Raw genomic sequence first — 16,464 nt, 5'->3', positions numbered from 1 at the left:
TCCTTCCCTGCACCTGTGTTTGAAATGGAGCTTTTGGGGAGGAAGGGGGGGTGGGTACCCAATTTTGACAGGTACCCGCTCCCACTTCAGCTCCAACAAAAGAGGCAATCAGACATGGAAGTTCTCCTTTTACCCCTTCCCTCCCGCTGTCTTCTGGGACACGTGACAGGTCTCAGAAGACTACCGGACCATTCACAGTGCACAGCATGCACCTGGCAGTGAAGCCATAAAAGCGGGCGCCGGGGAGAGAGACGCATAGGGTGAAAACTGGGCCACGCACAGTGCTGGGTTACGAGACAGGTGAGTGGCTGTTTATTAAAAGTCAGCAGCTACAGCGAACAGGTGCCATTGAAATGAATGGGATTTTGCTTGTTGGGCGTTTTTAAAGGCATTTTTTTCTGGCATGTTACAAGTGTTTTATGAGCTGAAAATTCTTAGGTGTGAATGCAGCCTATGCGTTTTCCAGTCCTATTGCTTTCTAAATAATATAAGTTACTGTACATTAACATCCAACAAGGAGATCTATGAATCTAAGAATTGGCACAATTATTGTACTGACATGAGAACTAACATCTAAGAAACCATCAGGTGACTTGGCTATCCAGTATCTTCAGTAAACTGAAATTTTTGATGCACCAACTTTTTACGATAGGCCAGGTCTGGTAGCATCATTGAAGGTTTCTGGCTAGCTTTAGCTCCCGTGTTATCACAAACATATATTGTGTTTTCTATATCCCAATGGAGTCCCCATTCTTACCACTCTGGATGTAATTAGTAAAACCCCTCACATTGTGGGTGGTAGATTTATTATTATGGTTTGTTCTATAGCAGAACATCAGGCATAACCGGTGACTAATGTCATGAGATCATGTAAACAGCGGTACAATGCATTCTATATATGTAGTGATAGTATTTCCACTTTTGTTATCACAGGGGGAACACATTGTGCTTCAGTGAATATATTTTTCCTACTTGGTCCTGTGAGTTTCCTCTCTGTGGGAACTCTCTCTATTTTCCCATCTCCTTTCTCTTTTCTTCCTCCCCCATCCACTCTTTTTCCTCGCTTGTCACCCTTCTCTCTTGGTTTGTACAAGCTCCTCTTTGCTGTTGTGCTCTTCCTTTTCCTTGGCCGGGATTGGGGACAAACTGTTCTTTAGTTTTGTTTTTGTTGCTCCGGGGTAGATGGACAGGACTTTTCAGTCTCAGAATGAAGTGGCTTCTACAAAGGACAAAGCATGTCAGGAGAGCTTGTGAATGGAGAGAGTCCCTTAACCTCCTTTCTGCAAAACTGTGCAGTGAATTGCTAATGTGTCTGTGGGTGTCCTACGATGGGACCAGGCTCCCACCAATTTACTGCTGCATGCGTTCTTTAATACATTTTATTTTATTTTTATAGACATCTGTATCTGTCGTTTATAAACTAATGATCACAAGCTGCTACATCAGCAGAAATAGGAAGCTACCATAAAAGTGCAACACGAGGACTTTTATTGTTAAAAAAGGACAGGTAAAATTAGAATACTTTTTATGTTTATCTAAAAGGTATACCAAAGCCATACTCTAAATTATTGAGCCTTAAAAACATATTGACAGCTTAGATCCCAAGCTTGTACAGAACACTAGAGGCTGTAGTACAATGACCTTATGCATATTATTCAGTCACCGCGCAATCTCATTTTCCACTCGTGCCCATTATATGCAAGTATATATTGATTATCCCAAGAATTGGTTGCACCATTATGGGTAATTTAGATCTTAAATGGCTTAGTTTGGTAGATTATAAAGCCGTGACTGTATACTTAAGTATAATTATTCATTATTATTTACAAACTGGACAAAGGTAGGCACTAGACTCATAAAATTAAAAAGGGAATAAAAATAAATAGTTTTTCACAAATTATCAAAAATGGAAACCTAAAATGTGCAAATATAACAATAAAGTCCAAATATCAATATGTATTGGCAATCATAGGGGGTTATTTACGAAAGGCAAATCCACTTTGCACTGCAAGTGCACTTGAAAGTGCACTTGGAAGTGCAGTCACTCTAAATCTAAGGGGTACATCTGAAATGAGGGGAAGCTCTGCTGATTTTATCATCCAATCATGTGCAAGCTAAAATGCTGTTTTTTATTTTCCTTGCATGTCCCCCTCGGATCTACAGGGACTGCACTTTCAAGTGCACTTGCAGTGCAAAGTGGATTTTCCTTTAGTAAATAACCCCCCACAGTGTCCATGAAAAGAAAATGAGTGACCATCTCTTCTTTATATTCAATGTGCTCCACCACATGCAAATAAATTATGCACTCGTCAGACTAATATGGTCAACAATGCAGCCTACTAATGCTCAAGCTTGGATCCAGAATCTCAAAGACCTTCAGCCAATCTTCCCCTGGAAATCCCTGGTAGTTCTCAATCACCTAGTATAACAATTAAGAAAAAATCTGAAGATAGACGGTATATAGTGTAGTATGTTTTTTAAACTTCAATGAATAAAAACTGTGTCAAATGCACTCACATGAAAAAGTGCCCAGAAAGGCATCAGCATAAACAGCTCACCAGCCCAAAGGGATGGATGCCACACTGCCACCCGCAAGCCACAGAGACGGCATGCGGAAGTGACGTGGATTTGTCAATGTTCCCATATGTGTATGTGTTTTGAGAACAATTCAATTTTACCTATATTTTCTGTGTAGACAAGTTCATTTTTGTGTTCGCAGGACACATAGGGGTTTATTTTCTAAAACTGGAGAGTGTAAAATCTGGTGCAGCTGTGCATGCCAGCCAGTCAGCCTCTAACTTCAGCTTGTTCAATTAAGCTTTGACAAAAAAACCCCAAAAAACTGGAACTTGGTTTATATGCAGAGCCGCCCCAGATTTTGCACTCTCCAGGTTTAGTAACTAGGTCAATTTTTTTAGCCGTTTTTATGTTTAGGGTTAAATGCAGACTGCACGACCACAGATTTTCTTACAGGAAATATGCTTTTTATAGGCAAATTACTCTCACCCAACTAAACAAACCTTTAACCAGTGGAAACTCAAAGCAAATTTTGATTTGTGTATGGAGATACAGCCTATCTGCCTGTTACTTTGGTTTTTCTTCAAGCATTGCCGTAGTGCTCCAGACTACCCCACTTTTGTGGTAATCTGATGATCTGAGAATCTCAATTTGTGATGTGGGAGAGGAATCTCCGATACACCAACTGTGGTCTCCTTGCTGTCTCCTACATACAATAAGCCTCATATAAAAACAAATGACAGCACTAAAAAGTATCTCACCAGCTAGAGTTAGATCTACTTCGCAAATTTGAATCTGTTGATAAAGGAAGTAGAAAAAGTTACACTGCATAGACTAGAAGTTCAATTTCTACTAAGGTGCTCTATGGATCCTTGAAGCAGAAAAGTAAGAGTTTGCGTACACTTTCTGGTCTAATATACACTTGTGGTCGGGGGGTGATAAAATAGACAGTTGAGACTCAGTTTTACAACTCCCCCCTTAACCCAACACAGCAGCTAGAGGGGGTTGTACACATGCCACAGTTGCAATTGCTTTGCTTCAAGTGAATGGGGTCATGCTGCCATTGCCCTGCAACTATGCAGTGGTGTGGGCTTAGAGGGTTTAAACAGGTGGTGTGGAGGCTACATTTTGCCTGCCAGACACCTGTGAAAGTCTCTCTGAATAACGATCCACTGCAGAACGCTTTTGAGAGGGGCAGCAAGGGCTGCCACACGTGTATAAGCTCTTGTACACACAGTCGGAGATTCCGACAACCAAATCCGTCAGATTTTGTCCGAAACTGTTGCATACACACGGTCGGACAAAGTTGTCGGAAAATCTGTCGTGATAACTTTATTTCATTACGACCGGACTACGTTCAGGCTAGTAGCCAATAGCTTTGGTGTAGGAATTTGATCTGAGCATGCGTGGCACTTTGTCCGATCGGAATTCTCTACACATGATCGGAGTATGTCTGAACGGAGCATTTTGTCTGAAAATTTTACCAACAAGTTGGAAAACTTGGTCTGTCGGATAGTCCAACGGAAACAGTCCGATGTAGACCACACACAGTCGGAATATCCGACAAAACGGTCAGATCGGACACATTCTGTCGGAATCTCCGACCGTGTGTACAAGGGCTAAGAGTTCATAATGAATATGTTGCAATAACATTTCATATTCCTGATATGTGTCTGTTGTGCCATGTATTTGTATGAAAATGTATCCTGTTCTTTTTGTATTGTTTCTTTTGTGTGAAATACCTGGTGATTCTGCCAGTTCCTCTGTTTTCCTATTAAAAACTGACCACACTAGGCTGGCTGTGACCTCAGCCTGCTTTCTTCCAATGATTTGACTTGTGCTGACAGCTTCCCCCCCGCACAGCTATTCACTGGGAAGCTTAGTGTACTGCTGCTTCTCCTGCCCTAGCCCTCTGAGCTCTTTATGCAGCTGAGAGCAGAGGGCATGTGATCAATTCTAAAAAATGGGAAAAGGTACTTATAATTTTTTTTTTTATAACTTTACACAAAATGTTTTACCTTTCTTTCTATTTTAAACTAAATGGGTTATTTTATAAGGTGAAGGTTCGCATCAACTTTAAAGACATGTCTTAACTATTTGTAATTTATAGCCCAATTAGACTTTCCCTTTGAATCCACTAAATACATTTCAAGTGAATCAAAACAAAAGGTGTGCAAAGTTAAGTTTCATGATGCCGCGTACACACTATCAGACTATCCGGCATACAACATACAACCTGACGGACTTTGCAGCGAAGGTCCACCGGAAGTTCCAAACGAGCGGACCTGCCCACACACGCCCATACACGATCGGATTTTTCCAGTGGACAATCCGCTGGACTATGGCGGGGGTCCACTGGACTTTTGAAATGAACGGACTTGCCCTTAGTAAACAGGCACAGTCTGCAAAGTAAGAAAAACGCTCCTTTAAGATTTGAAAGCTGTAACCTCTTCATTTTGGATATGAGACTAGCATGCAAAAAAATTCTCAAGATATTCTCAACATGTGTATGATGCTTAAGTGGAGAGTATGTCAGACTTTTGAAGAGAGACCACTGCTTCCACATAGAGCAAGGATCTTTCTCTAGGCTGTGACTGCATTCTGATAAAACAGCTATAAGACTTTGAACTCCTTTTGTTCTGATGCATCTGAAATGTATTTAATGGATTTAAATTAAAAGTTCAATTGGGCTTTAACAGATTTTTTTCAGTTTTCTGATTGACTGTTATGCATTGATTCCTTATGTATCTGAACTCTGTGTTTAAATTGTTTGCAAACTATAAATTGCATGAGGGAGACCGGGTTAATATCTACTGACAACCTTTTGGGGTCTCAACAGGTAGAATACCATCCCTTCCAGAGGCCACAGGAGTTGGTGGATTATTGTAAGCAAAATAATATTGTATTTGAAGGCTACTGTCCATTGGCCAAGGGACAAGCCTTGACACATCCAAGTATCTTGAAACTCGCAAAGCGGTATGAGAAAACACCAGCTCAGATCTGTGTACGCTGGAGCATTCAGGTACCAATATAGCAAGACTTTATTATACCTTTTTTGAGCATTTGTTTATTTGACAGCAAGAGTTTGTTTTTCCCAGCTACTACTTACTGACTCATCCTATTTATTACTGATAAACTGTATGAAATACACAAGTTCTGTGGAAACTGGTTATTCTAAATAACTAGAGAACCTTTATTATTAAATTATAAATAAAACCCAAACTTATAGTATCTCACAAAAGTGAGTACACCCCTCACATTTTTGTAAATATTTTGTTATATCTTTTTATGACAAAACTGAAGAAATTACACTTTGCTACAATGTTAAGTAGTGAGTGTACAGCTTGTATAACAGTGTCAATTTTCTGTTCCCTCAAAATAACTCAACACACAGCCATTATTGTCTAAACTGCTGGCAACAAAAGTGAGTACACCCCTAAGTGAAAATTTCCAAATTGGGTCCAATTAGCCATTTTCCCTCCCCGTCATGTGACTCGTTAGTGTTACAAGGTCTGAGATGTGAATGGGGAGCTGTTGTGTTAAATATGGTGTTATCAGTCTCACTCTCTCATACTGGTCACTGGAGGTTCAACATGGCACCTCATGGCATAGAACTCTATGAGGATCTGAAAAAAAAGAATTGTTGCTGTACATAAAGATGGCCTAGGCTATAAGAAGACTGCCAAGACCCTGAAACTGAGCTGTAGCACGGTGGCCAAGACTATACAGCAGTTTAACAGGACAGGTTCCATGTAGAACAGGCCTCGCCATGGTCGACCAGAGAAGTTGAGTGCACATGCTCAGCGTCATAGCCAGATGTTGTCTTTGGGAAATAGACATATGAGTGCTGCCAGCATTGCTGCAGAGGTTGAAGGGATGGGGGGGGGGGGGGGTCAGCCTGTCAGTGCTCAGACCATATGCTGTACGCTGCATAAAATTGGTCTGCATGCCTGTCATCCCAGAAAGAAGCCTCTTCTAAAGATGATGCACAAGAAAGCCCACAAACAGTGTGCTGAAGACAAGCACACTAAGGACATGGATTACTGGAACTATATCCTGTCATCTGATAATAAATTTATTTGGTTTAGATGGTGCAAAGACAAGTGCAAACATATATACCCAATGTGCAGCGCTAAGAATTCTGCAATATACTAAAACTCTAAAAATGGTAATATAAAATAAATAAACAGATAATAGGATAATTAACCGCTTCGCGCCCGCCCTATAGCTTAAATACGGCTGCAGAGCGGACGCTAACTGCCGGGAGGCCGTTCCTGAGCGGCCTCCTGTTTACTTCCGCAATGCGCGCTCCCGCGAGCGTGCATCAGGGAAGTTCTGTGCTGGCCGTGTCCCTCGGACAGGGCCAGTCACAGATCGCTGTAAACGGCCAATCACAGCGGTCGTTTACAGCGCGATCGGCGTGTCCAATGTGAGATGATCTCATATGTAAACATATGAGATCATCTCTCAACGCCGCTCTCCCTCCTCACACAGACAGCGTGTGAGAAGGGAGAGATCAACGGCTGCAGCAGCCGTAAGTTAGAAAAAAAAGGAAAAAAAGTGCCATCCGCCCCAGTGCCATCCTCCCCCAGTGCCATCCGCCCCAGTGCCATCCTCCCCCAGTGCCATCCGCCCCAGTGCCATCCTTGCCCAGTGCCATCCTCCCCAGTGCCATCCTTGTCCAGTGCCATCCACCCCAGTACCATCCGCCCCAGTGCCATCCTCCCCAGTGCTATCCTCCCCAGTGCCACCTGTTAGTGCTATCTGTTCCCAGTGCCACCTGTTAGTGCTATCTGTCCCCAGTGCCACCTGTTGTCAGTACCATCCGCCCCAGTGCCATCCTCCCCAGTGCTATCCTCCCCAGTGCCACCTGCCCCCAGTGCCACCTGTTAGTGCTATCTGTTCCCAGTGCCACCTGTTAGTGCTATCCTCCCCAGTGCCACCTGCCCCCAGTGCCACCTGTTAGCGCTATCTGTTCCCAGTGCCACCTGTTAGTGCTATCTGTCCCCAGTGCCACCTGTTGTCAGTACCATCCGCCCCAGTGCCATCCTCCCCAGTGCTATCCTCCCCAGTGCCACCTGCCCCCAGTGCCACCTGTTAGTGCTATCTGTTCCCAGTGCCACCTGTTAGTGCTATCCTCCCCAGTGCCACCTGCCCCCAGTGCCACCTGTTAGCGCTATCTGTTCCCAGTGCCACCTGTTAGTGCTATCTGTCCCCAGTGCCACCTGTTGTCAGTGCCATTTGTCCCCAGTGTCATGCGTCATCGGTGCCACGTATTAGTGCCATCTGTCATCAGTGCCACGTATTAGTGCCACATGTCATCAGTGTCACGTATAAGTGCCATCTGTCATCAGTGCCATGTATAAGTGGCATCTGTCATCAGTGCCACATATTAGTGCCATCTGTCATCAGTGCCACGTGTCATCAGTGCCACGTATAAGTGTCATCAGTGCCACGTATCAGTGCCATCTGTCATCAATGCCACGTGTCATTGTCCTGGTGCTCCAGGGCCTTCAAAAGTGTAATAGGTAGTCAACAAGTTAGATGTGTAATTTATGCTCCTAGAACATGTGACGTGCTCCCTGCATGTTGGGCCTCTCTATGTGGCCAGGCTGTGAAAAAGTCCCACACATGTGGTATTGTAATACTCAGGAGGAGTAGCAGAATTTTTTTGGGGGTGTCATTTGTGGTATACACATGCCATGTGAGAGAAATAACCTATTACAATGACAATTTTGTGGAAAAAAAGAAAAAAAATCTTAATTTTGCAAAGAATTGTGGGAAAAAATTACAACATCAAAAATCTCACTATGCCTCTTCCTAAATACCTTGGAATGTCTACTTTTCAAAAAGGGGTCATTTGGGGGGTATTTGTACTTTCCTGACTTGTTCGGGTCGCAAGAAGTGAGATAGTCCACCAGTACATCAGATGTGATCAATTTTGTGCGATTCGCACCACAGCTGGTAGACTCTCTAACTTTCTCAAAGACCAAATAATATCCACTAATATGGGTGATTTTTACCAAAGACACGTAGCAGTATAAATAGTGGCCAAAATTTATGACGAAAAATTAATAATTTGCATAATTTTGTCACAGAAACAAAGAAATATGCGTTTTTTTTTTCAAAATTTTCGGTCTTTTTTCATTTATAGCGCAAAAAATAAAAACCCCAGAGGTGATCAAATACCACCAAAAGAAATTAACTATTTGTGGGAAAAAAGGACAAAAAATTCATTTGGGTACAGTGTTGCATGACTGAGTAATTGTCATTCAAAGTGTGAGAGCACCGAAAGCTGAAAATTGGTCTGGGCAGGAAGGGTGTTTAAGTGCCCAGTAAGCAAGTGGTTAAGTAAAATATCCCCAATTATAGTGTAGGTGCTCATTAGCAGATGAAAAAAGTGCAAGTGCTCAGTGTGTGTTATACACAGTCCTCAATATTGATAAGCAAGAAAAAGTCCATAAACATATCAAAGAAAAAAGGTGAAACAAATGGTGTCTTCAGGCGTATAGCGTTTTCCCTGTCCTATTTCCTCCACAGCACTTCCTAGTTCCTTGTGCGTCAGCCAGACTCTTCCTACCGGTTTCTTCATAGCTTGTGACTTTCTCTGGGAGATATCTACATGAAAAGTTATAATAAAATATTTACAAAAATGTGAGAGGTGTACTGACTTGTGTAAGATACTGTATTTTCTATTTTGAATAGAGTAGGGGAGAGTAAAAGCGCTGCCATTTTTTTTTCCATTTGTGTCTCATTACAGAGATTTGCCTTTTACTTCCTGTCCTGTATAGGAAGTAAGCGAATATCTTTCCGATGTGTGGGAAGTCCCTTCTTAGGAACAAGTGTTCCCAGAAGATTTCCTCCTGTAATCCTTCCCTGGTGGAAACTCAAAATTTTAGATTTACTTTCATTACCTTTGACATTGGTAATCAGGATACTTAGAGAGAGACAAGCTCCCTAACTTGGACACAGGCAGCAATAAACACCTGTCAGTGGTTCTGTCCTTTTACTACTATATTTAAATCTAAAGTAAATCAGCCATGTTATTGCAGTAGACCTCTTTCCTCATAGTAAGAGTGACCCTACTATTTCAAGCTCTTAAATGTATTTGTATTCAAAACCTGTATTCTGTCCTGATAATATTAACTAAGTGAAGCGGATAGGGAAAATATCCCCAACTGAGAGCAAAGAAACCTTGCAAGTGTTCTGACTATTCTCTACTCTATCCAAAACGTAACAAAACTGGTTATAAATACACTTCATTATTTATCAGGCAGATGCCAACACATTCATGGAAACTGTTCCTAATACATAGCAATCTAGTCTATGTTCTATGAACCTTGCAAAGGTTCTGACTGTTCCCTAGTCTATGTTAAAGAAATGGTTATAGATACATTTTAACACTAATCAAGTAAATGCCAATACATTCATAGAAACTGTTCATAATACATAGTAATCTAGTCTGTGTTCTTCTGTCAGTAAGTTACTTGACAGTACAGGAAGTCTATTGCAATTTAGCAGTAACAAGTATTTTTTTCTGATCCCAGAATGGCATTGTCACTATCCCAAAATCTACGAAAGAAAGCCGAATTCATGAGAACTGCCAGGTGAGCCCCTCTGTCTGGTCATTGTAGTTAAAATAAGTGTGAAAGAGTTAAGCAGTTTGTGGGAACTTATCAATGTTCATTATAGAACACGACTCATACTTTGACTTCTGCAAACTTGTATCCACAAAAAACACAGGTACTTGTAAGATGAAAGAATTTACGGTATGTAATGAAAGGAAACATCTGATTTGTTATTCAGGTGTTTTTGTAAATAAAGCTGGTCATACACTGATTGAATTTCATACGATTCCTGATCAACTGGTCTAATGCTTGAGCAATAGGTGGCCCTGTTGTCACCCTACCACCCGGCATCCTTCTACCAGAAAATTGAAAGAGTCAAGCAGATGATTCTTGGCTGAGCAGTTACGTGTTGTGCTTAGGACAAACAGGCATTTGGGGGCTTTATCACTGTATAAATGTTCCAGCTGATAATGATCAGTCACACGAGCAGTACTTTGGCATACAGTGGGGACGGAAAGTATTCACTCTTTGTTATATTGCAGCCATTTGCTAAAATCATTTAAGTTCTTTTTTTTCCTCATTAATGTACACACAGCATCCCGTATTGACAGAGTGGCCTGATGAAAGCCTCTCCTCAGTACAAGACACATGAAAGCCCACAAGGCGTTTGCTAAAAAACACCTGAAGGACTCCAAGATGATGAGAAATAAGATTCTCTGGTCTGATGAGACCAAGATAAAACTTTTTGGCCTTAATTCTAAGCAGTATGTGTAGAGAAAACCAGGCACTGCTCATCACCAATCCAATACAGTCCCAAAAGTGAAGCATGGTGGTGGCAGCATCATGCTGTGGGGGTGTTTTTCAGCTGCAGGTACAGGACGACTGGTTACAATCGAGGGAAAGATGAATGCGGCCAAGTACAGGGATATCCTGGATGAAAACCTTCTCCAGAGTGCTCAGGACCTCAGACTGGGCCAAAGGTTTACCTTCCAACAAGACAATGACCCTAAGCACACAGCTAAAATAATGAAGGAGTGGATTCACAACTCCATGACTGTTCTTGAATGGCCCAGCCAGAGCCCTGACTTAAACCCAATTGAGCATCTCTGAAAAGAGAGCATCTGCAAGAAGGAATGGCAGAGGATCCCCAAATCCAGGTGAAAAAAATTGTTGCATCTTTACCAAAAAGACTCATGGCTTTATTAGATCAAAAGGGTGCTTCTACTAAATACTGAGCAAAGGGTCTGAATATTTAGGACCATGTGATATATCAGTTTTTTTTTGTTTTGTTTTTTATAAATCTGCAAAAATTTCAACAATTCTGTTTTTCTGTCAATATGGGGTGCTGTGTGTACATTAATGAGCAAAAAACTGAACTTAAATGATTTTAGCAAATGGCTGCAATATAACAAAGAGTGAAAAATTTAAGGGGGTTTCACTTCCAGGTGACGCAATTGACGTGACCATGCCACTCCCCTGAGTGTCTTTTATTTATTTGCATTGTATCTTTGGAGTCTGTGATGCCTTCCCTGAGACATATGCCAAGGTACTGCTCATGTGACTGGTAGGCTGGAATATTTATACAGGGATAAGGTCCCCAAATGACCTATCTGTTCTCAAGTGCTCTGGTAAGAGTACATCTCATCTGGGTTTTGGTGCTTGCCCTTTATGGTGATGGGCAGGAATTCACACATCTTTGCTTGGCTTTTTGGATCACTCATTTCTCAACCTCAATTACAAGGAACTGTTTCTTTCTTTGGACATTTTGCATTATGAATTGAACTTTTATTATCATAAATATTATTATGAATTTTCACTGAATATGGTTGAAAGCACAACACGTTGTATTTATATTGTTGTGTGAAAAATATCTCACTGGTGTGTTTGTAGCTTCTTTTCAATGAGGTGTAACACAAGCGCAATCTTTTTGGTATATTAGTTGCTCCAGCCAATCAGCTGCAATCACTGTTTAGCAGCATTCACTGTATTCTGATTGGATCAATAGCCTCAGCAGGAGATGCATCTATCTGTGTTCTTAGCAAGCTGAACTAAATAAACCTACTAGTATATAGCCAGTTTAGAGGAGAAGTATGGGTTTATTTAAAAAAAAATACATATTTACCTCTACACTGCAACTCAGGATGAGGCTGCAGCTGTCTCATGCTGGTTCTAAGACAGATAACTGAGTGATCACATGACCCCTGATCACTCAGCTCTCGGTCTGCTCAGAGCAAAGACCAGTTACTGTCAGTCACAGCTGCTCTCTCTGCTCCCCCAATGCTCTCGTTTGTCCTGGGCTTGGGTGGAGGCCAGCACCGTTGGTTCTGGTTCTCAGCAGAGCACTGATAGGCGGAGCCAGCCAACAATATTTAGTGTCCTAATAGTGTCCTTCCAGAGCCTGGAGCAACTGTATCTCGTCAGCTAATAGCAGGCAATAGCAAGATATTAGCTGACTGGGTCACAGGGGAACCAAAGTAAATGTATTCCCACAAAATGTATTCTCACAAAAGAAGTATGGCCAAAAAATTTGGCCATACTACTCTTTTAAAAGACCTTCATGGCTCATTGTACAAAGGAAAAAGAATGGGAGCCTGATGGTTATTTTTCTGTTTGTGGTCATAACGTGAAGCTAGCAAAAAATGACTTGCAAATTCACTATGTTTTATGTGCTCTGCACTATATAACAACAATTGTTTAGCAACTATTTTAAATATATGTAAACTGTCACAAATAACTTATTTTATTTGTTCACTTTTGGTCTATTTAATAGATCATTGAAAGTGTTTTATTATATCTGTTTGATATGTTCAAAAGAATACTTGTTGATCCTACCAAAAATCGAGTGAGCTTGCAAATTCCTGTACACTATACCTCTGCTGAACCAGTTAGCATTGTTATCATAGGATTCAGTTCTTTCTGTAGGCTGTAGAGATGAAGAGAATGGGATATGTTTTGTAGTCTTAAAGAGAGAGTAGGGGTAGGCAACCTGAGGCCCTCCAGCTGTTACAGAACTACAAGTCCCATCATGCCTTTGGGAGTAATTGTAACTGCTAGCCTTCCAATGCCTCATGGGAAATGTAGTTCCACAACACTTGGAGGGTCCCAGGTTGCCTACCCCTGAACTAAACTGATAACCTGTAAGGGCTTTAAAAGCATCTCCTATGGACAATTTTGTCTACTGATGTTTGTTGCCTTATCATGGGTGCACACAATTTTAAGGCTTGACATATTGTCAAGCCTCTAGCAGCGAAAGGCCCAAAAAACTGCCAAATGACCAATGTTATGCAAAGTCTAAACAAAGGTGCATCAGTATATGGTTAGCTTAAACCTCTAATGCTTTTCTGAGACTGAGGACTAAAATACGTTAATCTAACATTGCAATGACATACCAAAACAACTTAAAGAATTGTAGGACATCTTTCATAGCAGAGGACCTTCTACCCATTGCCCCTCATGACATTATTTTACAGGCCTCGTTCATAAAGCAGCCAAATAACAAACCTGTCATTACAAGATAAGAATGACATAGCTAAGACTCTGTATATATGTCTCCAATGTGGTCATTATCAAAAACCAAACAGCTGCTTTTACAGTTCTCCTAATCATAACAGGAAAAATACACAGATTTTGTCATCTCCTCCCGTGGCCTAAAACAACAGTGACACAGAATCACTATCACAAAATGTTAGCTTATATTGTTATGTTGTTTTCACTCATAAATGAGCCCATATAAAAGTTGTTTTACAATCATTCCATGATTAGATTTGTTTTAAATTAATGCCTAAGCATTGTTACATGCAAGCCTATGGAACATGTTATATCACAGTGTAGGATTTCTGTGCAGTAAGAACTATGTCATTGCAATGCTCCTTTTTTAATCATCAGATGGTTTCATAATCTACCAGGAGCAGACAATTGCTTTTGTCAATCAAAATTTACCTAAAGATACTAAACAGATGTAGGATAACAATGTGACCACCTAGAGGTCTTTCTTTATATGATGTGCATATGAAGGGTATCATATATTGCCTATTTTGTAACATGTGAGTCTGTATGTGTTCTGACCCAGATTGCTGTGTGTATAACATTGAAAAATATTGGGCCATTTATCAGAAATGCCAATTTCAACCTATAAAGTCTCTTTCTTGGTGAGGTTGTTACCTTATGTGATTTCATGCACGTCTTTAATAAGTGTCTGTCCTTTCCATAGGGTCCATTAAATGTTATGAATGCTTATCTAAACCAGGGACATGCAGTCAGGGGAGGCAAGTGAGGCAGTGCCATGAACATATAAAAATTTTAAAAAAATTACGTGCTTTTTTTGGGAATAAAAAACAAACAAAAAAGCACTAAAGTTAGCCTGATTTATTTTATATATTCTAATTGCGCAAACTTGTGGAATGGCGACGCTTTAAAAATGTTTACAGGTTACATGTTTATAGTTACAGAGGAGATCTAGTGCTGGAATTATTGCTCTCGTTTTAACATTCACGGTGTATGTAACCTGTGTGTATCTGGATATGGTACTAGCCAGTTCTTCACCAGCCACTGGCCTCACTGCACGTCCCAGATCTAAACCCCTAAAATAGTGTAATACATGTTTGTCCTTTGCATATTGTCCATTATATGTTATTAAAAGATATCCCAACTCTTCCCCTAAAATAATGTAATGCAGCCTGCTAGTCCTTAGATGTGAAGGCTGCCTTATTTTTCTTCTTAATGCTAATTTATTTTTATTTTTATTTAACAAATAGTAAATGCACATATCTGTGCAGGAAAAAAAATTGCATTTATTATTTTTTTCAGAGGTGTCTGCAGAGCATTGCACCCACGATTAATGGATTGCGGGGGTGCAATGTCAGGCTTCTGCAGACACATCCTCCAGCTTTGTGCCCATACCTATGTATGATCTTTAATTACAAAGCTGGAGGAGGTATGAATGGACTACAAGGGTACTCATCAGTGCCTTTGCAGTTGATTAAGAACTAAAGACATTCTGCAGTGGTGGCAGACTTGTAGTTTCTTTGTTTAAAGCCCCATACACACTATCAGATTTTCTGCTGATTTTTTTCCTTCAGATTTACCAAAACCATATAATATGAGGTCAAGCCTTAGGAGTTTTAATTTGTATACAATCAGGCAGGCCCTTGCACTACATGGTTTTGGTAAATCTGAAGGAAAAAATCAGCATAAAATCAGATAGTGTATATGGGGCTTGACAGATTCCTGGAAGGGGGCCGATTGGGGTGGGGGGGGGGGGGGTGAGCAGGAGCTGGAGCATGTTACACCCTAAATATGGGCCTAAATGCTCCAAAAGGTGAACTTGGCCTTCACTCTTGCCAGAATGTAAGGTACATGAGGAGAGAAGGTATACATACTGTAGATACACTGCAGCGAGTGAGTGTTGTCACCCTAGGATAAGTGTGTTACTAGCTGGATCAGCATGGAAAAGAAGAAAAGTAAGAGCGCTCTCTGCAGGGACAACTCAATCCATACACCAGGTCCACTCACAGGTGCCGAGGCTCAATGTGTCCCAACACACTCCAATGCAACAGTAGTAAGAAGAGCCGGCAACACTGTAATCCTTGAAGTGTCGTTTATTGGTACATCAGAGTGACAGTAAAACAATAAACTGACGCGTTTCGGAAACAGCCTTATGTACCAATAAACGACACTTCAAGGATTACAGTGTTGCCGGCTCTTCTTACTACTAGCTGGATCACCAGGTGAAAAAAAAAAAAGCCTAATTCAGCCACCATGTCTAAGGATCGGCAAACTGCAATATAATGTATTTTGATTTTTTAGATATGCTTTAAGAGGAACTCCAGTCAAAAAGCCAAGGTAACCTTAGTATGGCTGCAGGCTACATGTAAAGTATTTTCTTTTTCTCTGTAGCCAATAATTTGTTTGATCAGCAGCCCCATATATGGCTTCTTTAGCCTGAATGAATAAATAAAATTGCTATCTATTTGCACTATCCTGCCTTCTGACCCATGCCTTCATTAAGTGTGTTGCCTAAAAACCTTGTCCTTAAAACATTTGGATTCATTTTTTTTGCATATTCGTACTCATTATGTTCACTGTTGACTTGAGTTCTTCTTAGCTGCACCCCTTTATTGCGCTGCCACATTTTCGCTGGTTGTACTACAAAGAGAAGTTAGTTTTGCTTGCTAAATACCATTTCCATCACACTACTAAAACCAGGGCTGTTACTAAGTAACAAAAATACATATTGACCTCCCATGGGGCTCATATATCAAGCTATCATAGAATGAAAATAGCACAGAAGGGGCAGGAAAATCAGATGTCTGTGATAAATATATAAAGCTCTCCCAGACACATTCTTCTTGGATAACGCTTTGCTTATTCTTTTTTCTTA

The 16,464-nt window shown here is 40.9% G+C and overlaps 1 protein-coding gene across 2 annotated transcripts in view; it reads left to right on the top strand.

Moving 5' to 3' along the window:
• LOC143928135 (putative oxidoreductase ZK1290.5) overlaps positions 1-16,464 on the top strand; it is a 248,620-nt gene that overhangs the window by 143,587 nt on the left and 88,569 nt on the right. For both annotated transcript variants that reach the window (XM_077452806.1, XM_077452807.1), the window contains exons 6-7: positions 5,357-5,539; positions 10,065-10,124. In XM_077452806.1, coding sequence (XP_077308932.1) covers positions 5,357-5,539; positions 10,065-10,124 — 243 coding nt within the window. The remainder of the gene's footprint in view (positions 1-5,356; positions 5,540-10,064; positions 10,125-16,464) is intronic.

Source organism: Lithobates pipiens, unplaced genomic scaffold, assembly GCF_037356315.1.
Source record: "Lithobates pipiens isolate NorthernLeopardFrog02 unplaced genomic scaffold, aLitPip1_a1.2 Scaffold_23, whole genome shotgun sequence".
In the NCBI taxonomy this organism is placed as follows: domain Eukaryota; kingdom Metazoa; phylum Chordata; class Amphibia; order Anura; family Ranidae; genus Lithobates; species Lithobates pipiens.
The sequence above is the reverse complement of the archived record's forward strand: the minus strand, read 5'-3'. Positions and strand labels throughout refer to the sequence as shown.